Raw genomic sequence first — 27,014 nt, 5'->3', positions numbered from 1 at the left:
TAGATGTGGCAGGATCCACAGTGTTTCATTTTACCATTTTACTTTCTACATATTTAGCTAGGATGATTTTGTTTTCCTTCTTGGGCAACTCCTCTTCATGTTTCATGCAAATGGCTGTTCATCATAAATGTCAAACTTTCATGATCATGTGCATAGAATTAATCACAGCCTGAGTATCTAATCCTGGATTGACAGTAAAGGCTTGGTGGCCATAGAGAGAAGAGTTACTGCAAATCAGTATTATATAGTTATTGTATGTAATGAGTTGCAGTTTGAATTACTGATAACTTTATGCCACTACACATTCTCAATCCAGGGGTCTGTCTCACAGTGATCCTGCCTTCCGCCTGACTGCTGGGACAGGCTCCAGCACCCCCCCGTGACCCTGAGGGAGAAGTGGCTTAGAAAATGTTTGTGTGTGTGTGTGTGTGTGTGTGTGTGTGTGTGTGTGTGTGTGTGTGTGTGTGTGTGTCTCACAGCGCAGTATTTCATGCTTACCTAGTTCATTTTAAGCTTAGATATGACGCTTATACTGAATCATCACTTAAAGAAGGACACTTATTGGATAAATGTAAATCATCCTGTTTTATTGACAAAGCAATCAAAATGGCCCCTAATCATAACGGATACAATATACAATAAAGTATTGTAACAGTGTAGACCAAAACACTCAGATGTAAGGAGTATAGAAGGAAAGATTGAAAGATAAGTTTGAATGTAAATTAGTTGTTCAAAACCGTTCTCACAGAAGATTAACAACTCCCAACAACAGATTGATAATGCTTGTGGGTAGCACTGACCAAAGAGGCACTCATTATTTTGAGGTTTTAAACAAATAACAGCGCAGGCCAAATATTGGAACCATAGAATAATGTGCTCCGTGACATGTATGTGTAATAGTGCTGCATGTGAATAACAATTTTGAAATGTAAAAGATTGTAAAACTTGCTCTGAGAGGCAAATCTTTGGATGCTGACTAAGGTATGAGGAGGAGAGCGGAGGCAGCCTTGGTGATGGTCTGGATGTACTCTTTATAGTCACTGCCCCCATAGGTCAACAGCAGGTAGTTCACCACACCCACAACACACATGAGGAATAGGAAGGACAGTATGCGCTTTCCGAACAGGAAGCCGGGAGTGCTGTAGCAACACCAAAATAAATAAAGGAACAGCAGTAGAGGTTTTGACATCACTGAGCAACAACAACTCTGATATTAAGACGTTACTGACAGCAATCTTACAAGGTTTGCCAAAAAGTCAATGACACAACATTGTTGATATATGAAGAATGAGAGGAGTATACTCAGAGCTAAATATTACTGTAGTATATTTATATATTATTATGATTATCACCTCTGGCATGTCTGTCCCATGTATCCAACAAAGTATTTCTGTCTGGCCACAAGGTACATAGTACCAGCAAATGCTGCTGGTGCTAAAAAGGAATATATTACAATTTGTTAAAGTATTAGAAATATTGTAAAGCATTGTCTTAAAGATTTTTAAACTGTTATGCATTTCTTTCTTTTTTTTTTCCAAAAAGTCATTTCAGCATCTGCAAAAGTGTTATAGGCCACATAAAGGCAGTTATGTGAAACATCAGAATTTGGTAAACAGTACATTTTTAGAAATTAGTGACTGATATGTCAATGTCTTTACCTTGACTGAGACAGATCCCAGCACACCACATGACTGCCAGGAATGTTGGGTAGACATCCATACAGTTTCGACTAGAAGGGAAAGGAAGCATATTCGATATGATGAATATGGCCATATGCAGAAGTTTGGGTGCCCCTAGTCCAATGGCATTTTTTGTGATCTTGTAAGTGACAGGGACACATACTCTATACAGAGAACACACTTATGCACAAAGTAATGCTTTTAAATTACTGTTACTGCAATTACTGTTCATATGCTAAATTGAACACATTTCTGAAAACATTAAACAGGCCACATATACAGCAACAAATCCACAGGTTCTGGCACATTTTACTTTATATGCTCTCAATGTGTTAAACTTGTTAAAAAATAGAAATTGGTGGAAGGCAACACTCTTGTCTTATTCCCCTCTGAATGGGAAAGTACTTGGATTGTATTTCACAATCAACAAAACATAATTTGACTGGGAGTATTAAACATATGCATGTGAATGTATTCAGCATATTGCCTAAAGGAAGTAAACAACAGCTTGATTTGACCCCTATTTCTGCCACATTCATACATGCAGATTAGAGCAAGAGTGCTGACCTATGATCAGATTCCCTGGCTTTTAATCTTGGTCATACTGAGCTGAAAATCAACCACAGAACACTTATAATTACAAGCTTTCAGTGCATATTACTATTATTATTATTATTATTATTATTATTATATTTATTATTTTATATATTTAGCATTTTGGATTTTTCCAGTGTTCTCCCCGTGTCTGCGTGGGTTTCCTCCGGGTTCTCCGGTTTCCTCCCACAGTCCAAAGACATGCAGTCAGGCCAATTGGACATGCTAAATTGCCCCTGGGTGTGAGTGTGTGAGTGACTGTCTGTGTCTGTCTGTCTGCCCTGCGATGGACTGGCGACCTGTCCAGGGTGTATCCTGCCTTCCGCCCGAAGACTGCTGGGATAGGCTCCAGCACCCCCCCCGCGACCCTGACGGGGAAGCGGCTTAGAGAATGGATGGATGGATGGATGGATTTTTCCAGTTAGCTGAGATGAACTGATGAGCTAGCAAGCAAGAAAATGCCATGACTTTATAAGAATTTGAAGGTTGCTTGGCATCCTCTGGCCTCAACTAAAAATAGCAATAAAGGGGATGGTACAGTTACAGAGTATTATAAGCCTCTCTGATGCCCAGAAGCCAATCAAACTTGGACGTGAACAAAACATGTTAAGTTGTGGGTGTTGGGTGCATCGTGTCCTGCATTGGCAAGATTCAAATTTGGGTGAATCTTGGCTAGTTTAGACATATAGACACGATCTTAAACTATTTTAAACCACGTCTATTACATGGAGATGAGACATGCACACAAGAATTGTATTCCATACTTGAGCTCAAGTCTTGCATCCAGTGTGCTTTAATTATATCTGTGGGCTGAGGATTTACCTCGTCAATGGCAAGAGATTACAGCCTTAGAATTTATGCTAAATGATAACAAAACATCAACCAGTGAAATTAGAGATTCAAGTGGAAAATTGTTAAGGAATTATTTCTTAACAAAACTCCTCAGTTGTCAATGTCTAAAAAGTGGTCCTTGGATAGACTGTATTTTTTGCTGTTCAAATAATGTTCTATCTTTAAACAGATCTTATATGAACTGCATTTTATTTTCATGGCAGGCTGAAGGCTAAATCTATCACTGATGGAGTGAAAAGGTGGTTAAACATTACGGGTGCCATAAGTGAGGGGTTTCACAAGCCAAAATATTTCCTGAATGACCAGATTTTGAGCGTGGATCATACAGAGACTTATAAGGAGGAGGGTATTAGCGAATGAACAAGGAAATCATGGGACTCCACAACCCATTCTGGTCAAGCTTCTAAAGTATCTAAAGTATCTGTAAAATGTTGAAATGGACTGACTTCACAACTCAGGATTTGTTAAGACTACAGAGACATTCTAGCCAGTACACCTGCAAAACAGTGCAGGATGTGGAGAAAGCACTCTCGTTTGCTGACAATACTGAATTTCCTCTTTGGGTTAGTACACTGTTTCTGATTCATCATTGCTGATGATGCATGCTGGTAAATGATTGAAGGCTTACAAACTTACTTTTTTAAATGTGTATTTTAAGAGTCTACTTAAGTACTTTGATCAGATGTCCTGTATTTCATCTTCGATATAAATGCCCTGAGTTTTTTCTCTGTATTTCTTTATCTCTCTCACATTTTAGATCACTCTTCTCAATGCTTCGTGCACATTCATACTGATAGTATGCCGTGCACACGTGCAGAGCACATATAATCACTAGTCCAATCAACTCTCTGTAAGAGTCTAGATGAAATCTAGCCTGTCTTTTGCCCTGTATGTACAGTCATAAGTAAACGTTTTAACCCCTGCAGTCAGGTCACGTCACATTTTCTAAGGGAAAATTTACACCCACACACACACACACACACACACACACACACACACACACACACACACACACACACACAAATTCAGCAAATGAACAATTAAAAATTAAAAAAATTTTTTTTTAAAAATTAAAAAAAATAACAAAACATAATTTGACCAGGGCCACACTTCAGCTTGCTAGTATAGTATAAGTGTTCAGTGTATGGTACAATATTTCAGAACATATCTTGTTATAATCCTGGCAAATTGAAGTTCACATCTGGTCTGTCCATATCATGGAAAAACATGGAATTTTCCTCATTGTTTTGAAAAATGTATAAGGCAGTGCATAATTATTTCTGAACTACTCACTCCCCACTCCCTACAGTCCCCATACAGTCCCTATAAGGGAATTTATTGTTTTTATGACTATTTATAACTCAGAATTTATTTATACAAACAACCTCTCTTTATTCTTTAGAACTGTACAGGCTTTTTACTGTTAAACCTGGAAACTTTAGTAGTATTTACATATTACCTCAAACTTAGTTTTCAATAATACGAGCTTATTCAATTCCATGGATTTCCACATAATTCAGTTGTTGAGATGCAAACAAAGTCATTTATAGTGATTAGAAACATTTGCAATGCAACTGTAGACATTTCATTTACTACTGCTTTGTCCTTCATGTACCTCTCCACCATGAATGTGTTTTTGGGACCAAAAGTCCCACTGAATGATAGAAATAGTGCAGAATTTCAAATATTTGTTTGTTCTTTTTGTTATAACTTTTCTTAATTTAAAATTTTTCTTTTTATTTTCAGGTTTGAGTGAAAATAATACCAGATGTGTTCTCAGACTTGTGGACTTTTAGAGCTTTTAGAGGTTTTACAGGCATTAAACTCCTTTCTATGTCGCGTTCCTATCACCACCATTCTGACTTAGTAAGGTACTCTAGAATTTAACATATGGCATCAAACCACTCTTAATGACTTTAATTAATTAAGTTAATTAGTTAATGTGTTAATGATTACATTATTATTTTTCACTTTAAAAACCATTAATATTTCTCTCTTTAAGGACCGTTTTGTACCTTTGAAGGTAAATTTATATTGTTTATACCTGTACAGTGCTCTCTTTTTTGGCTTTGCATATGTAAAAAACAGTGTCTGATGAAAATTACATAGTTATATGTGTTTGACCCTTTCAGCCCCATATTGACCAAAGGGACATCTGCTTGTTGTGTTAAGTTCAGGTTTAATTGGCTGGAGAGGGAGCGAGAAAAGGAATAGCTAAGCTATTGTTAGGAATCAGACAGACTGTTAGTCATATAGGGGAAGTGCATGCTGTCTATTCTCACTAAACATACTTAGGCAAATGGCATGGAAAGTTCACGCTGATACAGAAAAGTGCACTACATTATGCAAAAGTGCTGTTAGACAAATACAAACCATTCCCTACATTACAATTCTATTTCTAAAAAAACACAGTTGATACTTTCTATCACAATTCGAGTCAAACATGCAAAACAAACTAATTCTGCTTTTCTGTTATATGACGTTTGGTGAGATTATTACAACCAGACTCACTTGGCACAGGATAGTCGTTCAAACGCAGGTGTTTTGCCATTATGAGCCTTACACTCCTTTTCAACTTTATGAGCGAAGAATGCTTCAAGAGATAAAATCACATAGAGAAGGGTGTTGAGAGCTTCAAATCTTTGAAACATTTGTTTCAGACACTTCTAAGTATAATAAGAAATTAAAGAACATTTCTAAAGACACTCCTACCATTTTGTAGAACACTCAGCAGCGTGACCAGCACCAATAAGAATATATTCTCCATCACCACCTCATCCATCTTTTCTCAGTGCAAGTGCAGAAGGCTGTCTGTCAGAGCTGATCTGATGTTGGACTGATGATAGTCAACTAGTGGGTGAGATAGGATATCTCTTATCAAATTCTCTCATGCATTTCCTGTTGTGATGAGACAGCCTCTTTCCTCTTTTACTCATTTGTATACCTTCCACTACAACCCCCACCCTTTTTTCAGTAATAAAGAGTGATGGTGACTGTTTAAATTTGTCAGAGTCATTCTGAGATGCACTGGTTGTGGTGTGAAAAGCTGTTATATTTCTTCCCATGTTCCAGTGAAGGGTAATTTAAAAGTTGTTGGGGTTGCAGTGATGATTGAATGGAACATCTTCCTACACTGAATACATTTTACTGAGAAGATTTTATGAAAAACCGTCAAAAAAGTTGTGAAACAGATTTCTCACATATATCTCACAGTGTCTGGTTTGAGAATAATTTCCCTGAAGCAAATAAAAAAATCCATCTATTTTTGAGCAATCATGTTTTAGACTTCTTTAAAGGTGGGCTTTAGAACCAACACATTTAGCTAAATCCCTATTTTAAACATAGGCCCATCTTACACTAGATGATGTGTATGCCATTTGCCCTTAGGCTTGAGTCCAGGGTGATCTACCACCCTGTAGAATGTAGAACCAACCTTCATCTAACACAACTGATCCAGACTATTGAAGACCTTCAGTATCTGAATATTACAACCAGGTGTTGGTTCTCTGCAGTATGGAAGATCAGCAGGAGCTGGGCACCTCTAATGTAGGGAATACAATCTTTAATACTGTGGTTCTCAAACTGTAAACCATGGTGAGAACCTCGAGGACCAGTTTGAGAACCACTGCTGAAAAGAGATGTTACAAAAGTCTGGAGTTGTTTCTTCATGTGACGTTGTACCCTGAGCCACTGTTGTTGTCTCTGAAAACTTGGGTCCAAGAAGTGTCAGTGCCAGTAAAGCAGGCCATCATGAGAGTGAAAAATGAGAAGAAATCAGACAGGTAAACATTAGATGTGTCAAAAATCAACTAGTATATTGGAATAAAAGAAGAATACATTGGTAATTCAACTTACAAGAAATAATTTATGAGACCATGGAAGACCACAGTAATGAACAACAGTAGAATACTTTCAGTCATGAGGAGAAATTGTTGAACAGATTGAGAGCACACCTTCCAGCTTGAAAGCACTGATGTGTCAAAGACTAACATAATTAGAGGAAAACATTATTAAGATGTGGTTTAGCACAAGATGTGAACCACTGTTAAGCCAGCAAGCACAGGAAATGCAGGTTAAAATAAACAAGTCTGCAGAGTTCTGGTACAGATGAGATGAAGCTAAACCTTCATCATAATGATATAAAGAGGGTAAGCATGTACAGCTCATCTGTTTTCACTGATGCAGAAGGATAAATTCTTAGGTGTACAGAAGCATTCGATTTGATCAGGAGTCATCAGTTGATGATTCTTTAACAGGGCAAGATAGCACCCTCTGTGTTATCTTAACCGATAGGGAGGGTGTTTCACTTTCTTGCCCTGTAAAACTCTTGCTGAGAAGTTACTTCAATAGTGAAAAAGAGAAATGCCTTCTTTATCCGTTAAGATACTACAATGCTTTTGGGAAACTGGCCCCTGATGCAACCAAACTAACTGGACAGTGTGTCACTTTTTCACCACTTTAGCAACCCTTAAGCAAGAGTTTTACAGGGCAAAAAAGTGAAATGATCTTGACTGACCAAATCACTTGAGCTATATCACAATGAGCATTCATTTGAACTTACTGAGGACACAACTGAAGGCAAAAAGCTGTTGCAAATGATCTCTGGTTAAATGTATGGTTTACAGACTTAATTTTGGTCCCCTAAAACAGGCCCTTGTATAAAGATATAAAGCTCCAGATTATAAACAGGCCCTTGTATAAAGATATAAAGCTCCAGATTAAAGCTGTCATTTTGAAAAAACATCAAAAAATCAAGGTTTTGTTCAGATAATGAGACAGACATTTCCAGGTACCACCCTGAGCGTTCTGCACAACAGGCAACTACCTAATTTCGGATAACTGTATTTGCATGTGCGGAAAACACCAGCAACATTACCTGCTTTGCGCATTGTGTGTTTCCTGGTTGTTACATGGATTTTCCCTGCTTTATTAAGGTAATCCCCTATGTTTTCCAAATAGGTTTTTAAATGTGACATTTCAGCAAGCCCAAAAATAACAGTGGTGTGGAAAGATGTGAGATACACTTCAGAGTTCCTCAGTGTTCCTCAGTTCTTTTGCTGATGTAAACAATGCTGTAAAAAGTGAAACAGAGTAGAAGTTGATTTGAAGTGTTGCATTGTTTCATTGAAAGTATTCATTTGAGCTGAAAAAAAAAATAGTTAAATTGCTTGTTACCACATGAATTTATTATTTTTTAAAAACTCAAAAATACAATGGTATATCTGTATTGTATGGAAACAAATGAAACACCTAATGTCCTCTCTTGCTAACCCAAAAAAGTACTTTCTTGTTATGTGCTGGGTCCACAGTGGAGAGTCCATTGACAAAAAAAATCTGGATAAGTGACCCCTTTTTTCTAGATGCTCAGAACATGTGCTAGGCAGCTCAAATGGGAATCAATTATGGTCAGTCCATACTTTCAAATGGGAGTCTGATTTTTAAAACTCTGGGCTCTGATTTTTGTCTGAAACAGTATTGAGCAAACCCATATGCAGCATATTTTCATGTTTGGTTCTGGCGTTCAGTGTGACAGCTTTGTAACAGTGTATGCAAGCATTTTGCTACTTTTGGAACAAAACCTTGCATTTCCATTTTGTCATTTTCAGTTTTTGGCATCATTTTTAAATGCCTGTTGCCCTTTACATTATCTTCAAATTACATAAGGAATGGACCAAAAGAAACTGCCTGAAACATCTTGGAGAAAAGAAAATGTTTTCTTCCAACAATGGTGATTTGAAATTGCATTACAGAAATCTACAGTTTAGCAAAAGATTGAGAATGAGTAAGAAGTGAATTAAAGCATTAAAGAATTTTAGACATTTTGGTCACTAAATATATTTTGTATTCAAATAGGGAAACACAGAGTGCAGTTGCACTGAAATGAAGTTCTCAGTAATGAAAATGTGTGTTAGTAATGGTAAAAACTGAATTAGAGTACAACATTGTAGCACTGAAAGAGAGCAAATGATTCAACTGTACAAGGGTCATCTAATACCTGTGAGCAATCTTATATCATCAATATCAATATCATATCCTATTTGTAATGCCATAATAAAGCTGGACATAATGGGCAGAACCTTACAGACTGGACAAATAAAATGGCACAATAAACACATCACATTTAGATATAGCAGACACTATCTTGCAAACATATAGCAAAGACTCCTGTCCAGCCTTGAGTATGAGATCACTGCTTAAGTCTGGACTGGACTGGAATTTGATCAAATTAAATGAAGTGCTTCTAGATTTTTACATTTATCCCCCATAACTTCATTATTACAAACAGGATAAATTGACAATGCCTTTAACCCATTACCAATAGCTTAGGTAGGGCTACCCACCTCTCTCCTTTTGTCTTCGTCATAGAACCTGTTAGAAGGAGCAGCAGCAAACAATTCACGTGTGCACAGAATACACTTGCAAGACTTGGGTGTATGCAAGAGTCTATACTGATGATATCTTCACAAACCCTTCTTCTGGCTCTTAATACCGTCTGAGATGTTTTAGAATACTAGCAGAAACAACTAACAGCAATTAAAAAAGTACTGCTAACCAGGGGCGTAGCCAAGTGGTGGCAGGGAGTTTTCCAAAGTGAGACAGTCAGACATCATCAATAAAGCGGTCACTAGAGAAAAGTTGTCCTCCCATCAGGGCAGTTACTGATCAGCAGTCTGATCACTCTGGACACTAACCAGTACAGCTCGCTGTGATGAAATACTCTTCTGAGCAAACCAGTGAGAAGGATCTGTCATATGAGAAGATACTTCTTACAGTCGCCCAGAGAGTCAAAACACAAAAGACAGGAACATACTAAACATTAAAGCTCTGGTAGGTAACCCATATACAATAACAACAACAAAAATGGCATATTTGTCAAACTGTCACTATGTCTGTCACTACACGAGACAGACAATCTATGAAAAGCAGGCTCTTCTTGCTCCGCCTAGTGCTCCTTATGACATCTGCAAGGATCCACTGCAACCAAATCATTAACAATCTGAGCAAGGAGGAGTGTCTGACGAAGTGTCACTCACTGCGTGTGCACACGCAGTGGGCAGCACCATCTCTGCCCACACATGCTCTCACTCGGTCAAGCTCAATAAACAACCACCAGCAAGTAAAAAACTGACTCTTTTGCCAATAACAGTGCACACACCCATGACAAGCAAACAGAGGAAGACAAATGAAGAAAAGCAAGCCAGTCCATGTTCTTGTGCTTGACAGCCTCTCCTGGGTGGGGCTTTGGAGTCCACTCTCATGTCAATCCTGCTCAGTCCTAGCGGGACTCCAAGACACAGCACAAAAATATTAAAAGGAAAACGTCAACATGAAGGGTCTGTTTGCACCTTGCAGTGACATCTGTTTTGTGTCTGGATTCCATTTCCATTTTTTACTAAAATTGGTTCCCTCTGTTATACGAGTGGATAAGCTTGGCTTAGTCCAGAGTCTAAGAGGCATCTTGGTTTGGGGGGAAATTAAAAACTAGTTAGACGTGGTATGCAGACCAATGTTCTGGGTGACGTACAGTCAGCGAAGTGCCAACCTCATTGAGCCAGTGGTCTGATATATAGTTGCTATCTGGAATGTTGTTCTAATCCTTTGTTTGCTTCCTAAACGCTGTAGTGGTTTGACTCTTTGGGCCACTGTAATTTTCTTCCCATCTTTGTCTTCATTCAGCCTCTAAAGTAGACAGTAATTCATTCAGAATAGTGTAGTGAAACAGCTGTTATTTGCTGCTTGTCAGATGTATGCAAACTCTGCAATAAAAACAGCACATCAGCATGTACAGTATTACTTCTCACTGGTCTACGCTGGTCTATGCTTGTTTATGCTTGCTTATGCTGGCCTGATGCTGGTTTAGCTGGTCATCCAGCATTGTGATGCTAGTTGTCCTGCATACCAGCATCCAAAACAAAATGCATAGTAGTTTCTCTAGCAGGGAACATTCCCATTAAACCTCAAATTAAAGCTAAACACTCATAGTAGTTGTTTTGCTACATTACAGGCAGCAATGTCATGATATTCTGTCTTTCAAAGCCATCAGCTATGATACTTTTTCCCCAAAGGACTCCAACAGTTTTGGAGGGGTTGTGGCTTACAGTTATGAAGCTCAAAACAAATACACTTATTTACCATACTATAATCACTGCCTGATGCATGTCATTACATTATATATTCTCGTCAATTTTATCCTTTATAAAGTTTGTTTTCTTAGAATTTTTATCACAACATGCAGATCAGATTGTATTTCCATGACAAATAATAGAACAAAACTTTCTTTAAACAATGCAGTTAAATAACATGGTTTATTAACGTATAATTTACAGAAAACACACAAATGCTTTGGGAATTTAAAATGGGCCATAACTTTTGCACAGGCCATATTTGTGTTTGCTTTTTCCCTAATATGTTTAATTATTTTAATATGTTTAATTATTAATCAGCAAATAAGCAGAATAGCAGCTGTGCATTAACAGTGCTAATAATAACAATAATAATAATATCAATGATAATACACACCAACCAGCCACTTCAGGAAGTGTGTATCTGCAGCCCTTGTACTTTTATAAAAAGTACAAGTTATAAAAAGTTTTTATAACTAGTAATGCCCACTTCATTAGTTACCTTATTTCTTAATGGTCAGGACCCCCACAGCAAAGGTACTATCAAGGTCCATACTATTAGACACTTCTGCCTTGTTGGTCCACTGTTGCTGCAGCTGTTGCATTTGTCACCCTTGAGTTCTTCATCAGTGGTCACAGGACGCTATTGGCTGGTAGACTAATCTCAGTCCAGCGCTGAGTTATTTAAAAACTGCAGAAGTACTGCTGTTTCTGACCCACCTTTATCAGTGCAACACATACCAACACAACACCAAGAACAGGATGAAATGGTGCCAATAATGTATGCAGAGAAACAGATGGACTACTCTGCAAAAGTAGCATTACAAAGTGCACGTATATGTAAATGGAGCTGATAAAGATGGACAAATAACGTAGAAACAAGTAGGTATACCTAATGAAGTGGCTACACAACTAAGATTTTCACTCCTTCGCACCGGTGATGTGACAATCAACGTGATATGTACTATGTTTATCCCACATGTGCTTTTTGCTTTTGCATTGAGCCAGATCTTTATCAGTGCTTAGATTGGGCTGCTTTATTGCTTTGCAGCCTTCTGCATGTCATTTGTTCCATGGTGCAATGATTAACAGCCTCCCATAAAATGTGAGTTACACACCTTGCGATCTTCTTTCTTGTATCTCAAACACTCTGAACATTCCTAAACAATTTGCTTTGTCCTAGACTTCTTAAGGCATTAACTTTTGTCTTGTATATTTAATGTCTGAAACAACCATACTGAGGTTTACAGTACATACAGAACCTTACAGTACATAATTTGTAACTGGGTTGGCCAGAGGAAGATGAATTACATTTTAAGCCGTGCTCACTTCCTAGGCCTCTTCCTGATGCTGACTCAGGGACTCGCTCGTTTGGCCTGTGAAAGTGTAGTGTGACGACGCCTATTGTAAATTGTGCATGGCTAGAGAGCACACTCTAGAGGCCAGAATAACAGGAGCATTTGAGAATTTTTAGGGAAATTCACCCTTAAAAATATTACGGCTCTTCAAGGTTTTCTTTAGCAAAGGCAATGGTTCTAAATAGAACCATGAACCACTTGCATGCTCAATTGGTCCTCTGCATCATGAAATGGTTCTTCAGATTGATGGAGAACGTGTTGTATACGATCCTTTTTATTCTGTATTGCACTAAAACGGGGCCTTTTATTGTTACAAACTAGCAGAACACTTCAAACTCCACACCTCAATGAAAAGGGCATGATTCACTTCACAATCAATAAATAAATAAATAAACAAACAAACACACCCAAAAAAGTGAAGATAACTTGTATTTCATATTCAGACAATATGACACAAATCTAAAGAAATCCCCTAATTTATTGTTTTACAAAATTGTACAAATCTATACAAATTTTACATGTACTTCATGCATGCATTGGACAGCAAATTAGAATTTTCTACATCAACTCAAATCAATCCAAACCACTAAAGTACTCTTCAAGTATGAAATATAAATGCTCTGAGAACATGGAGCCATGATTGAGGATAGTCTTCCTTTACAAATCCAACTACTTAACGAATGCAAACTCGCCTCAGTTGAATGGCTATACAGCAATGTGTACAAGGCCCTGATGTCAATTACAGAATATCGAAAAAAGACCACTCTCTGCTTTCATATATCTAATAAACAATCTAGTTAAGGGGTATCCGATCCTAGACTGGCACTTTGAAACACAGATTTACAGCCTGTTACTCACTGGGCCAGAACATGAAACCTGAGGACAAATCAGCGATCAAAAGAACATGTCCAGTGCATTAAAATCAGCATTCTCAATCACATTTTGTTGCCCCCCTGATCCTGTGATGAGTTCATCAAGAAAGTCATCACTGGTGGAGGAAGGGTCATTCACAGGAGGCTCTGGAAGCACGAATGCTGAAAAGTCTTCCTTGGCTTGTGCTAGGCTACCCTGAGGCCTGCTGTCTGATGTTTCACCACCCTGACTGTTGGTTAGCATCTCCAGAAGGCCTGTGCTATCAGGTGATAGGTTGCTGCTGGTTGTAGCAGGAGACAGAAGCTCAGCAATGAAATTGTCATACCCTGGGCTGTTGTGGACCGTTGTGCTGGAGGTGACCGAGTATGGAGAGTTGAGATCAGTGCTGTCTGGTCTGGGAGCAACCTCTCCTTCAGATTTTGCCAGCAGCCGATTTAGCTTTGCCAGTTTCTTCTTCTTCGCTTTGAGCTTCTTCATCAGCTTCAGTCTCAGGATGTCAGTGGTTGACAGAGAAGGCCTGGCTGCTGACAGATCCATGGTTTTTTTACCAACTGGCTTCAGGATTTCACATGCCTCAACAGGAGCAGCTGTGCCAACTGAATGACTGAAAGGCTTTTGTGGAAGTAGAACGGTGGGTTGACCACCAGATAGCTTTACCAGTGGCTGCCTCAAAACTCCTGAAACAACAGGGCTTGGAGATGTTTTGGCTCTGAAACCACCAAAAAGGTCAGCAGGCTTAGCTGGAAGGGCCTCATTACCCTCACATCTTAAGTCAGGCTTTGGTTGTGGGGCAGTAATGGGTACTCTTGAAGGGGTGGACTGGAGCGAAGAATGCCTGTGCAATAAGAATGACAGGTTGGAGACACTAGGTTTGGAAGGGAGAGGGGTAGGTAGACGATTGCTCAATTGAAGACGTTCTTCTGGCGCTGGAGCTGAAGTCTTCACTACAGAGGGCAGAATGATCTCTGGCGCTACAGGTTTAGAGGAAGCACACTCAACATCACTTGTGTGTTTCGGAAGGGATGGAGATTGACAAAGAGAGGTGTTCACTTGTAGTGCAGAAGATTCCGTGACACTAGGCTCAACAGGCTGTGTAACTGTTTCCTGGGGCTTTGGAAGAGGCTTTCCCTCAACATCTACTTTCACCTCAACCAAAGTGAGGGTGACTATATCACTATGAGAAAGTCCTTCAAATGTATCAAGCAGTGTCGTACTGCCTATGGAGGAATCCAAGATACTGACAGTCTCATGCTTGTCTTCATTTACAGTCAAGGCCTCTATGATACAGGTGTCATTGGTTACAGAATTGGTCACCTCTTGTAAGCAGACACTCTCGTTGCTGTTCTCCACAATAGGGGTGTGCTTTTCAGGGACCGACTCAGGAAGTTGGCAATCTTTTCTGGACTCTGCCTCCCAGAAGACAAGGTGCAACTGACTGGCTGGGAGTTTAAACCGCTTGTGGGTTATACAGTTGGGGTACTTCAAATCATCAAATTCTAGCCATGATCCTGAAGAAGTGATGGAACATTGAAACAACATAAGTTATCTAAGCTTCAGTATTAAACAAAAGGAGAAAGAAACTTATGTGCCATTAAAAGGTGTCTGGATTATTATTTTAGTGCCATTATATAATAAGATAAAGTGGCGTTCTTCAAAATGCATCATTCATCAAATCAGCTTCATTAGATAAAAAGGGTCATTAACTGAAATGCAAGGTTAACACTCACCATCAGGTTGTTGAATCCATGTGACAAAGTGCTCCAGTTGCTCATTGTACTGTATAATAGTCTTGATGGCATAGTGTGTGCCTTGGAAATCAAATGAGTATCGAGAGATATCTCTCCTTGGCAGACCCTCCACAAAGTGTAGAGCAAGCACTGGAGATATCCTAGGAAGGGAAGGGAAAAAACAAAAAAGAGATTAAAAAAAATAAATAAATAAATACCAACATGTCTGACCACTTAAATACAGAAAGCTCATTACATACAACCAACCAATGAATAAGTAAATAAATAAACAAAAATGTTAATATTTAGCATTAGTGTTGGTTACTTTTTTTGGGGGCTTACACTCTTACCTCTGGAAAAACAATTTCCTCTTCTGATTCTTATGATGGCAGTTACTACACTGTGTTCTGTGGACTGCTCTGAGGGGGTGCCAATCAGCTGTAAGCTGTGTAAACGTTGTTAAAGTCTTCTCCACGCTGTAAAAGAAAACATGCATGTGTAAACATTATTATTCAAGCGACTTTCAGTTGAATTTTGGAAAGTTTATGAAAGTTTAAAATCTTTGCCACAAAACATTTCTTCATGATGGAAGTACATGTATGCTATTTTGCATTAGTATGCATGGACCGCAATCTATCGGAGCTCATTTCTAGCTAATAAGATGTTGTTGTTTTTTTAAATAGCATGTCAAAGTGTCAACAATTATTAATTAATGTCTTGTATTGAAGCCTTAATCTGAGAAGTATGCATAACTGGTGATCACTGGCTAAAGTGCCATGTTGCTGCAAACAAGCACACGAAGTAAATGACAAAGCAGACAAAAAAAATTCCTATACACAGCAATAATAGTCAATGACCTACCTGGTATTGAGAGTATAGTGACAGGAAGTACACTTAAATTCCCATTGACCCGTATGATGAAAGAGACTATGAGCCCACTCATCTGTATTGAGGAGAAGGGGGAGGGCAAAGACAGGTGTCTCCTTCTGACCTGTACAACAGAATAACAGACAAACACTAAAAACACGACCAGCAACATCTCAATTCAAATCAAGCAAAAAGGGCCCAGACAAATTAGGCCTAGTCCTGGGCCAAATAATGTCAATTACTAGTTATCAATCACTGTCTGATATCCAAATAGCACTGTAGTTCAATAGCAAACACAATCAAAATCATACAGCATAGACAGATGCTGATTCTGAAGATTTACTTGTATTTGTAGTGGTACTGTAGTAACATTCTCTATGATAAAAATTATGTGGAAAACAGAGCATCATGTGAGCTTGTTTAACATCTCATAAAAACCATATCCATTAATATGGAGATAATAACCCCTTCATCTTCCACTAGATTTTAGGACACGGATTGTTTCCTTTTCAGGCAAAAAGGCCTGGATATCAGTACCAGGTTGGATCTGAACTCTTGAAGAGCAAGATAGAGCATCCATGCTCTGGACAAGAAGTGTCCAATCCTATCCGCAAAAGGCCATTGCGGCTTGCAGTGGCAGGTTTTCATTGCAACAAAGCAGAGTACAGAGTCAGTTGTTTAAAGGCTGAGACTGACTGATTAAACAAGTGGAATAAGGTGTGCTCTTCTTGTTTGGAATGAAAACCCACACCAGCCTTTTGTGGATAAGATTGTACATCCCTGCTCTAGACTAAAGGTGTCCAATTTTGTTCACAATGGTCCAGTGTGTTTGCAGCTGTTCAATCCAACCAGGCACTACCACACACGCTCAGCTGTTTGAACACCAAGATGAACTGATTACACAAGTGGAGTGAGGTATACTTCTTGTTTGGAATGAAATCTGCGGAGGGCTGGCGTGGCTGCAGGTTAAGATTGGGCACTTTTGGTCTAGGTCAGTGTATGCTGTAAAATTAAGATTTCCCTTCACTTTCAATTTAAGACAGAAGATAAAATACAAAAAAAAAAAAAAAAAAAAAACAAAGTGATTTTTCTAATCTACTTTGACTTCTATATGAACAAAAAGTGCAAAGATGATACATTAAATGTAATACCTTATCAACTTTGGGTTTTTTTGCAAATGTATATTCATTGTGACATGCTTCAACAGGTTCCAAAAACTTTCACCTAAGACCTGGAACACTGCTATATACACACAGTGATGCAATCATCAGTACGTATGGGCTTGGAGCTTCAGACTGTGCTCTGCACAGTAGAATTCATGTCGGCAGTGTCTCTAGACAAACTCAGCTCAAATGGACTGTTCGCCAGCCTTTTTGACCACCACTGAGAGCTTCATGCTGTCCACACTGTGCAAACCTCACCCTCATGAACTTGACCCTCAAGTCAAGCTGCTGCTGCATAAACTGAAACTAATCTAATTAACCACTGATCCATTGCTCCACCTGTTTTCCCCCGTTTTGTATTCTAATATTTTATACTAATGCTGTTTGCTATCCGGTATCGACCAGCGGAGGACTGGTTTCCCCTTTTGAGTCTTAGTTCCTCTCAAGGTTTCTTCCTCTTGCTCTTAGGGAGTTTTTCCTTGTTACCACTGGCTTGCTCATGGGGGCTTATATATGGATTTTTCAGTAAAGCTGCTTTGTGACAACACCTGTTGTAAAAAGTACTACATAAATAAATTTTGACTTCTGACATATCTTCATTTTTGTTGTTGTTTTTTCAGTTTTTGAAATAATTTGAAACTGTTATCCTTTATATATGAATGGACTAAAAGAAATGACCCAAAAATGATGGGGGTGGTTGGGGTAGTCTGGTTCTATTGACTTACATTAAAAGTATTTTTTTTCCTTCTCCTGTAAAGTTCTCATTATGCAGATATAAGGATTTTTTTCCAACCGCAGCAATATATTTACAAAAACAATAAAGATCATAAGATAAGTGTTTTAATGCAGGCCAAATAAAACTTAAATCACTGCTTTCTGTTTTTACTTTTATTTCACATATCCCAGCTTCTTAGAATTGTATTTTATTGCTTGTTAAAAGAGTATAACATCTAGGGGTAAACAAAGGCTAATTTAGGTTAAATGGCAATAATTTTTTATACTACCACAAAAAAACATCAATTTTTTTTGTAAGACACGCTAACTAGCATGAAGTGTCTTACTCCTTTTTGTTGACTTTGAGCACACTTGATCTTTACCAACAAACTTGTGTGTGCTTGCCAAGCATTTCTGGGTTGCCACTTGCTTAAACTGGGATGCAATTGTCTTCCCCAACCACAATCTGCTCCAGCTACTTTACCTCATGAAAAATTCTTTATTTGTTGGATCAGATGCATTAGTTTTGGGAAAGGAGAAAACATGTTAGATTCAGGCTGGAACTAAACTGTAGGAAAACAGATCTCCAGGAAGAGGGTTGCTGACTACTGGCATAGATGGATCTCTAATTCAAATATGAGAATTCCAACAGCTATCCACTTCCTGATCAATGCATCAAATCATCTTTACATGCCATTGTGTCCCATGAGTGGAATTCAGGATATGCAGACCAAAGACAGTATATAACTAAGAGGTTAACCACATGAAATCTCTTACCCAGTTCACACTGCAACTTTGGCTGAAGGAGCTGAAAAACAGACAGCTGGAGGGCTTCCAGCTCCTGCTCTGCTTTCCTCAGGACATCTAATGGGACACGCACAACATTTCCTACTGGGATAAGAATAAATCAAATGAACATGTCCACTATGCAATATAATGCAGCACAAGAAAAACAAATTTGAATACATGCCCGCTTACCTTGGTACTTTTGCTCCTTGGATTTAAGATATGCACAGGTCTTCCTGTACTTTGTGCACAGATTCCCCACAGTACAATTTTTGCTGCACACGTGGTCTTTCAGACCAACATTCTCACAAGGAGCTCTGCTGAATGCGCTTAAGTGTACAAGCGCTACCAGTAATGAATCTAACCAACATAGATTGTCCTTATTTCGCCAGAATAAGTGTAACTGGGAAGGTACCATTTCTTTTAAATCCTGTGTAGTTACGTCCGTCAGCGGCACCTCCCCAGCCTCATCCTGAGTGCTGGATACATAATCCTCAGTTTGCACTGAATCAGACAATTCTGACTCCTCACTGCTGGGAGCTGGGACCTCAGTGCATGTCTTCTTGACATCACTCCCAACCTCTGCCTTCTCCTCATGACCATTAGCAAACAGCTCCTCTTCAAATAACTCTGTGGACACCCTGCAATCACCGGGCTCAGACACATCACATTCTTCTTTTTTCTGACGTTTCAGGGATGAATTAGGATCTTCAGAATCAGACAAGTGAGATTTCCTCTTAGAGGTCTTTATATCTTCTGCTGAGAAAAGGTGGGCACGAATATCCTCCAGTGGTCTGCTGACCAGAGGGAAAAGGCACTGCACAGACAGATGGAAAAATACAGTACAGAATGTACAGAATGTTAGTCTCAGATGAATGACACAGAATCCTGCACAAAGAACAACAAATCGGCTTTTTGCTGTTAGCGAGGAGCATACAGTATCAACAGTAACACACACACACACACACACATATATATGTATATATATATATATACACACACACACACACACACACACAAATGAGCTAACTAAAAGGAAAGGAGGCCAGCGCTAACATTTGCTGTGACATACCAGAGGACTGCTACAGAGCGTAATGGATTCTTTGAAGTTGATCGCGTATGAGCGAAGAGCAACGGTCTGTCCTTTCGCAGAACACCAAGGGCAGTTTCCACTGACCTCTCGTCTGTTTTCATTCTTTGGGGAAAATAAAAAGGCAAACAGGACAGGATTAAAACTCAAACAGCAGCTAAAACACTTTGATGGACAATGACAGTAAAACAATCATCGCCACACATGGCGATTGAACGAGTATCAATATGGATCAGACCGTCAGCACCACCACACCTCTCTGTTGAACAGTGCTGTACAATATCCATCTATAACACTTTCGCCTTTTACTAGTATCTCTGTGTTGCTGCTACTGTTTGAGGACAATTTATCCCCAAGAAACCCTACTGGAGGGTTTCCCCCCCAAAAAAAGACCCATTGCGAATAGGTTTTGGAATGAATTTTCAGCTTTGCACATGTGACAGACAGGGAGAACCGAGTAACAACTGACTTTTCCCAAACACCCCGCCAGCGCCAGCGGGCCTGTACCGCTGCTTTCACCGTTCATGGACGCCGTGTCACCGTATGATCCAACGTGAGGGGATGCAGTCTTCCATGTACTCCGCATGTGCATGAGCCTGGCCGGTAAGCTCACAGCCGCAGGCGCTGCAACGAGGCTGAGAGAGCAGTTAAAGTCGGGGGAGAGCAGGAGCTCGTTTTCTAGTCTTTCAGAAACGAAGACTTATCTGCAAAGACATAATAACGATAGCCATGAAACGACAGCCAAAGCAGTCCTAAAGGCTAACACTTCTAAAGGTTGGGGAGCCCAGTACTACACCATATGTTCATTTAAACTTCAAGGGACCTAACCTATGTACATGGCAAAATACATTGCTGAAACATTTAACTTATTACCGAAGACGACCTTTCTTCGAAAGTAACTAAATGCTACATTAGCTAACTAGCTGGCTGGCTAACTGGCTACCAGACTCAGCCTGCGCCTTTAAATGGACTAGCTAGATGGCTTCTATTTGGTGCGGGTTAACTATGCTTACAAGCGCGAAACGATACCTCCGTACCTGGAAACCGATCGAGCCAGAAATAATGTTTAAATTTGTCTTCATTGATCCTCCGGATAGTTACAGCACGCCGGCAGGACAATCCTCCATGTGTACCCTCGCCAACGTAAGATCAACGTTCGACATCCGGTTTTGCAACGCGACAGCACGAAAGGAGGATTCAAGCACCACCATGTGGATTTTATGTGTATTGCAGGCACCCAAAACAATAAGGGAGGATCTTCTTCTTCTTCTTTACTCAAACAAAATAAGTAAAAGAAATGTAAAAAAAAAAAAAAAGATTAGATGTGGTACCATTTCAATATTCAATAAAAGTTTTTTACAGGTTTAATTTTCGTTTCTTTTATCAGATCGCCAGGCCTCTTTTGATGAATTAAGCAATTCACTTACATCAAAAAATGAATGAAAACTATCAAAACAGGAAATGAGCCTCAACTTGAGCAATTAAAGTAATTTAATTAATTGTTTTATAATGCTTGGGTTTGAAGAGACAGCCTATAACTGTCTGGTCCAGATGCCCCCCCCCCCCCCCCCCCCCAAAAAAAAACAAAAAATGTATGCAACATATAAGACACCATACGCTTCTGTAAACCATGTTAGCGTGTGCCTGTATTGAGGGCTTGCAGACTGCTGCAGCTGCTCATCCAATGAAACAATGGGATAGGGGGGCTACTACTCCCCTTCAGGCTCCCCCTGCTGCTTATCTACTGCTGTCACTGTTGTCCCTAACAATATTCATTTGCATAATTTTCCCAAGAAATTCTCATTAACATGCAGAGGCCTCTCTTTTCTTCCATATATTTACTTATTTATTTGTTTAGCTGTGGTATGGAATTAATGTGATCAGTTACCCAGACTGCTTTTTTTTACTGATTATTGCTGCACATATAAACAACAAAGCTTGAACAATCAAATTGTTATCAAATTATTTACAACAGTTGGTAGATTTCATCTGTATAATAAAAATCAATGATGACACACAAAAAAAACAATAAGAACAATGTTTAAATGTGATTATCATTTTAAATATCCTAATCTGTCTTCTATATTCACAGACTGATGGCAGACAATGAAATATGCAGACACACATACAGATATAGACAACCAGTCTGTCAGATAGTCAGCCAGATGCTGTATACATACAAATTCACAGATTTATTGACATTCAATCACATGTTATACTGTATAGCTATCTTTGCAATTCATTCATTATTACTGACATTCAATCACATATACTGTAGTATTGTCATTCCCCATACAGGTACATGCAATTATCTTCAGTGCACATGCTAAATGATAACACAGTTTAACAGAATGGCCCATAGTTCATTTATTCCCTCAGTCAAAAAAGGTAGATCTCCTCTACACCTTCTACTGAATCTAAATACACCAGCCAGCAGAGACTAAAGGAAATGTAAGCATATTGAAATGGTTGAAATAAGTTTAACACATAAAGTGAACAAGCACTGGTTCTAACCAACTAATATCTTTCTCAAAAAAGAAAGTCTAATTTCATGGAACATCATTTATATTTTGTGCCTCTGTCCAGTTAACTGCTCGAGGGGCCTGAAACACTGTCCCAAAATGTATTGTCACCTTGTGTTGTGCATATTTGAGATTCCCTCATTTGAAAACGCCTTTGGTGCCTTTATGTTGAGCATCTGAAATATGTGGTATAAGATCATTTGAACTATGATTGCATACAATGTTAAAATTGACTTAAGGATGTACAGAGGATGAGTTAAGAGGGGTATCAGCTTAGATAAGATCGGATTCATTCAGTATTTTGGATCACACTACAGCGCTCTCTACCATGCTCCACACAGACCCGTTGTTCAGTGCTCCGTGTGGCACTCATGGAAGTCAGTAATACTATAGCTTACACAGTGCACACTATCTACCAACAGACTGCTTCAAGTTCAGCAGAGAAACACGGCGCAGTTTGTATTAACCCGCCATTTAAAACACTCGTGACGTTTCACAAAAGATGGCCAATCAGAGGGAGCCTGTTATTAGGACAATGGAAAGTTTTTGACCAATCAGCGGAACGTTCGGCTTGGCGGTAGCCAATAGACTGCGAGCCCTACTGAGAGTAATGTTACAGAGCCGAGAGCAGAGTGAGAAGACTGCGTATCGCTATTACCTCCACACAGCCATTGCAGTGCATTGAGAATCAGCGCCAGCCTTTGGTAAGTGTCAGCTGTAGAAATTTTGAAGTGTAGGTAAGTACAAAATCGCTAGGATAACACAAGAAATCCTATTTACATTAAAAAAAAACCCTCTAATGTCGACATTTTACGTATTTCAAATTTTATGAAACATTATAAACGTAGAAATTAGCCAGGGCATTATCCTCTCATTGAAATGAGTATATCTTTAGCTGGCTTTAAATTTCCCTGTGATAAAAATAAATAACAATTTTGGTCATTCTGATTAAATTAAGTTCTTAATGGGCATTTTTTCCCCATTTGCTAAGAGTATCCGTTAAACACAAGGTTCGGCGCAAAACTGGGTGACTGAATTGCGTACAAACAAGGTCTATGGACGGTATTACTGGTAGCTAGCTCGCTAGCAAGTCAACGTTAGCTGGCTAGCTAGCCATTGCAGTGCATAGCGAGGGATGTCTGATGTGAAGACACTGGGTTGTGAGAAATAAATAGCAAGAAAAAATGGGCTGAGGGAAAAAACGAGGTGATTTGTAAATTGGATGTGTATTTCTTTCTGTAGTCGGTTTGTCTGTAATGACGATGAAATTGATGAAAAAAATTACCTCAGGATCTGCGCTTTACTGTAATGGCTGACTGTACTCGCATAGGAAACAAGGCGAAGCCACAGAGCCTGTGACAAGCGCAGTTCACTTCAACTTTTTCAAACCGTGTTTTCTATTCTTGTTGACCCTGAACCGGGATATATTTCGCCAGAAAATCAAAATTCCATCTTTCGTCGTTGCAACGAATGCGTTTTTTTATTTTTCCGTGCTTCAGAATGTTGTTAAATTCTTAGTTAAAGTGAGGTGGGTACCGCGGTCGCTCTGCCCCCTATTGCATGCAGTGTAATGGCTGAGCATTGACACAAAGAGAAGGAGCCATATTCTCAGTGTTAGTGGATGAAGACAAGCGGCCATTCCGAGCCCACAGCAAACTCTACACAGCCCGTACATAGACTTAGTACAGACCTAGTGTATTACTATACACCGGGGCGAGTGCATAGGGTTTTCCGTAGGAGAAAATTGCCAAGAACACGGACTTTCGCAATTTATTTGTCGAGTTAAAAAGCGAACAGGAAGGCGGGTGGAGACATTTTAGGAGGACTTTCTTTCATGAAGAAGGCTTTCTCACAAAATGGAAGGAGAAATATTGCTGTCGTTGTTGACCCCCTTTCCCTCAACAAGACAGCTTGTGCGCCATTGCTATGTATGAGTACATAGAAGAAATCGCTCTTTTCAACGGACAGTATATCCGATTTTTTTTGCATTTTAACCGTTTTTCACCACTTGTACAATGTTAAGCGTAGATTTTCACGATAAGTAATTTTGATCAATTCGGTTGTTTTCACTCTTATTACATATTTCCAACTTCTGTTCCGACTTTTATACGGTTTTATATTTATTTAAAGTTTATCTTTTTATTGCAACTTTTAACGTTTTAGCAGCATTAATATTTAACTTTAAGCTAAATCGTGATGGTAAACAACTGATCTGTTTCCATCAAATTGTGTATTTTACTGGAAGAAAAATGCCTGAAATGCTGCGATCACCTCAGGCATCTGATGTGCTCAAATGTGAAGCATTCAGTGTACGAAGAACTAAATGGAGAGCGTCAGTGCCTTGGGTCGTGTACGGGTGAGTTATAAGCGGCGATTTTTAATACTCTGTTTTGCTCCGTTGTAGGGACATCTTCAAGATGGGGAAGGACCCAGCAAAACCAAGAGGAAAAATGTCCTCTTATGCCTATTTTGTCCAGACCTGCAGAGAGGAACACAAGAAGAAACACCCTGACACGTCGGTTAATTTCTCAGAGTTCTCTAAAAAGTGCTCTGAGCGATGGAAGGTAGATAAGTGCTAGTCTATAAATATACTTTTTCTTTTCTTTCATTGTTTTGTTGCAAAAAAAATTTTCCTGTTCTGTGTAGACCATGTCAGCCAAGGAAAAGGGCAAGTTTGAGGAGATGGCCAGACTTGACAAGGCACGTTATGAGAGGGAGATGAAGAACTATGTTCCTCCCAAAGGCGAGAAGAAGAAGAGGTTTAAGGACCCCAATGCCCCAAAGAGACCCCCGTAAGAATTTTGATTATTTTCAGTTTAGCCTAGATAGACCACATACGTGATTGCATTAGTACATTTGATTAATGATGTAAAGTATTTGAAGAATGCCAAAACAACAAAATGTTCCCCGTTTTTCTATTAGGTCGGCCTTTTTCATTTTTTGTTCGGAATATCGGCCCAAGGTGAAGGAGGAGACCCCGGGTCTGTCTATTGGAGATGTGGCCAAGAAGCTTGGAGAGATGTGGAATAAGACCTCTGCTGAAGAGAAGCAGCCTTATGAGAAGAAAGCAGCCAAGCTGAAGGAGAAATATGAGAAGGTATGGGAGGACATCACTTACAGGCGTATTGCAACAGATTAATTTATTGCTTTTTCTGGCGATTGCTATATGTTCAGGAGATCCTGCACTTTTTGAGATTAACCCAGTTTCGTCTCTGCTTTAAGGATATTGCAGCATACCGAAAGGGAAAAGTTGTGGGGGGTGCTGCAAAAGCCCCAACCAAGCCAGACAAAGCCGATGATGATGACGATGACGATGATGACGAGGAAGATGATGATGATGATGATGAAGATGAGGAGGATGATGAGTAAAAATTGGTTACAAAGTAGAGCTTAGCTTCTTGTTTATAAAGCATTTAACCCCCCTGTACACACTTATCTGAGGCCATAAAATGGGTAAATAAGGAAAACTAAAGGAAAAAAAATTAAGGCAGTGTATATCATATGGTTTTTAAGCTGTACAGTTTTTGTTTCCCCTTTTTGTATAGTAACACTACAAAAGTGTCATCTGTGTTTGTTTGTATTCCCCCAACTCTGATTTAATTCCTCTTTTTTTCTTTCTTCCCTTCTCTTTTCTTCTTATTCTTCTTCTTCTTCTTCTTCTTATTATTATTATTATTATTATTATTATTATAATTTTTTTTTTTTTTTTTTAACTCCTCTTTTGTAATGGTAGTTCCTAAGCCACTGTCCTTGTCCAGTACAGTTTAAGGGGGTTGAAAAAAAAAATTGGCTTGGCGTTGATGGAGTTTTAGAGGTGTGCAGCACACAACCTAGTTTAATGTGAGGTTGTAGTTCATATCTTAATGTATTTCTTTTGTTTATTTTTTCACATCACTATCATTAGTAAATTGCCGTATCATACAGTTATTTTACTGTACTTTGAATACCACTGTAATTGCCACAATGATTAAAAAAAGAAAAAAAATGCATTTGTTTCATTGACATTCTGGTATGCTTCTGACATCAATAAACTTTTTTTAATAAAATATTTCTTTCTTGTAAATCAAATTGAAATGGGTGTGGGAAGTTTAAAAGACATGCCATAACAAGGATAATTTAAGTTCAGTTTTGTTTTTGTGGACATATTGTCATGTTGAAGTCAATGGTATTGGGACATTATGGATAGTGGAGATCTGTGTGGTTAAATGCATCTGAACTGCAACCCACACAGGTATGTATTTTGAACATGTTTGTATTTCTTTGTTGTTGCTTCTTTCTGTATGGAAAAAAATATCTTACCAGGTACCACAGTGAGTGAGGATGGTTATGGTTACTGATATTGTATATGTTGTTTTGGTTAAATCCAGATTTGTTTCATAAAGCTGAAAAAAAACAAGACCTAAATCTGTATTAATCCGAAAAACCCAGCCCACCTGCTGTTCATGTCTTCAAACTGTAGGCATTAAAAGCATGTATTGCCATCTAGTGGTATTTCATGGTCAAATCAAAAAAATGTAACACCAGGTTGTTAAGCTTGGTGTTATTTCCTCAAATGAAAGTTCATGGTTCGTCCATGCACTTTATGTAGTGTAAACGGACAAATGTTCTGTGATGACTAGTAAACTGAAAAAGGGTGCTTTTCACATACCTTAAGTAGAGCAAACGC

The 27,014-nt window shown here is 38.9% G+C and overlaps 3 protein-coding genes across 4 annotated transcripts; 1 reads left to right on the top strand and 2 right to left on the bottom strand.

Annotated features, from left to right (window-relative positions):
* Window positions 1–566: 566 nt before the first annotated feature.
* Window positions 567–5,990, bottom strand: LOC108439206 (arachidonate 5-lipoxygenase-activating protein). Its single transcript, XM_017717474.2, has 5 exons — window positions 5,838–5,990; window positions 5,637–5,718; window positions 1,659–1,729; window positions 1,353–1,434; window positions 567–1,139 (listed from the first exon to the last, which is right to left on the bottom strand). Exons 1-5 carry the CDS (start codon window positions 5,905–5,907, stop codon window positions 977–979), a joined length of 468 nt encoding a protein of 155 aa, XP_017572963.1. The 5' UTR covers window positions 5,908–5,990; the 3' UTR covers window positions 567–976.
* A 7,076-nt stretch (window positions 5,991–13,066) lies between these two features.
* On the bottom strand, window positions 13,067–20,984 carry uspl1 (ubiquitin specific peptidase like 1). 2 transcript variants are annotated; one of them, XM_017717475.2, is made up of 9 exons: window positions 20,864–20,984; window positions 20,296–20,530; window positions 19,809–19,931; window positions 18,929–19,553; window positions 18,728–18,841; window positions 16,068–16,197; window positions 15,557–15,682; window positions 15,207–15,367; window positions 13,067–14,987 (listed from the first exon to the last, which is right to left on the bottom strand). In XM_017717475.2, exons 2-9 carry the CDS (start codon window positions 20,416–20,418, stop codon window positions 13,501–13,503), a joined length of 2,889 nt encoding a protein of 962 aa, XP_017572964.1. In that variant the 5' UTR covers window positions 20,419–20,530; window positions 20,864–20,984; the 3' UTR covers window positions 13,067–13,500. The 2 variants fall into 2 exon arrangements, with proteins under 2 accessions (XP_017572964.1, XP_017572965.1); XM_017717476.2 differs by having other exon boundaries at window positions 18,728–18,838.
* Window positions 20,985–22,949: 1,965 nt separating this feature from the next.
* On the top strand, window positions 22,950–25,820 carry hmgb1a (high mobility group box 1a). Its single transcript, XM_017717477.2, has 5 exons — window positions 22,950–23,052; window positions 24,753–24,912; window positions 24,995–25,140; window positions 25,271–25,445; window positions 25,571–25,820. Exons 2-5 carry the CDS (start codon window positions 24,766–24,768, stop codon window positions 25,715–25,717), a joined length of 615 nt encoding a protein of 204 aa, XP_017572966.1. The 5' UTR covers window positions 22,950–23,052; window positions 24,753–24,765; the 3' UTR covers window positions 25,718–25,820.
* The last annotated feature ends 1,194 nt before the right edge of the window (window positions 25,821–27,014 follow it).

The sequence above is a fragment of the Pygocentrus nattereri genome, chromosome 18 (assembly GCF_015220715.1).
Source record: "Pygocentrus nattereri isolate fPygNat1 chromosome 18, fPygNat1.pri, whole genome shotgun sequence".
Lineage (NCBI taxonomy): Eukaryota > Metazoa > Chordata > Actinopteri > Characiformes > Serrasalmidae > Pygocentrus > Pygocentrus nattereri.
The sequence above is the reverse complement of the archived record's forward strand: the minus strand, read 5'-3'. Positions and strand labels throughout refer to the sequence as shown.

Coding starts and splice junctions, on each gene's coding strand:
- LOC108439206 (XM_017717474.2), bottom strand. CDS start 5,907: ATGGATGAGGTGGTGATGGAGAATATATTCTTATTGGTGCTGGTCACG. Junction 1,435..1,658: donor TGGGATCTGTCTCAGTCAAG/GTAAAGACATTG, acceptor ATTCCTTTTTAG/CACCAGCAGCATTTGCTGGT. Junction 1,140..1,352: donor ATGGGACAGACATGCCAGAG/GTGATAATCATA, acceptor GTGTTGCTACAG/CACTCCCGGCTTCCTGTTCG.
- uspl1 (XM_017717475.2), bottom strand. CDS start 20,418: ATGCACATGCGGAGTACATGGAAGACTGCATCCCCTCACGTTGGATCA. Junction 15,683..16,067: donor CACTATACTCTCAATACCAG/GTAGGTCATTGA, acceptor TTTCTTTTACAG/CGTGGAGAAGACTTTAACAA. Junction 15,368..15,556: donor AGGAAATTGTTTTTCCAGAG/GTAAGAGTGTAA, acceptor TTCCCTTCCTAG/GATATCTCCAGTGCTTGCTC.
- hmgb1a (XM_017717477.2), top strand. CDS start 24,766: ATGGGGAAGGACCCAGCAAAACCAAGAGGAAAAATGTCCTCTTATGCC. Junction 25,141..25,270: donor AATGCCCCAAAGAGACCCCC/GTAAGAATTTTG, acceptor TTTTTCTATTAG/GTCGGCCTTTTTCATTTTTT. Junction 25,446..25,570: donor TGAAGGAGAAATATGAGAAG/GTATGGGAGGAC, acceptor CTCTGCTTTAAG/GATATTGCAGCATACCGAAA.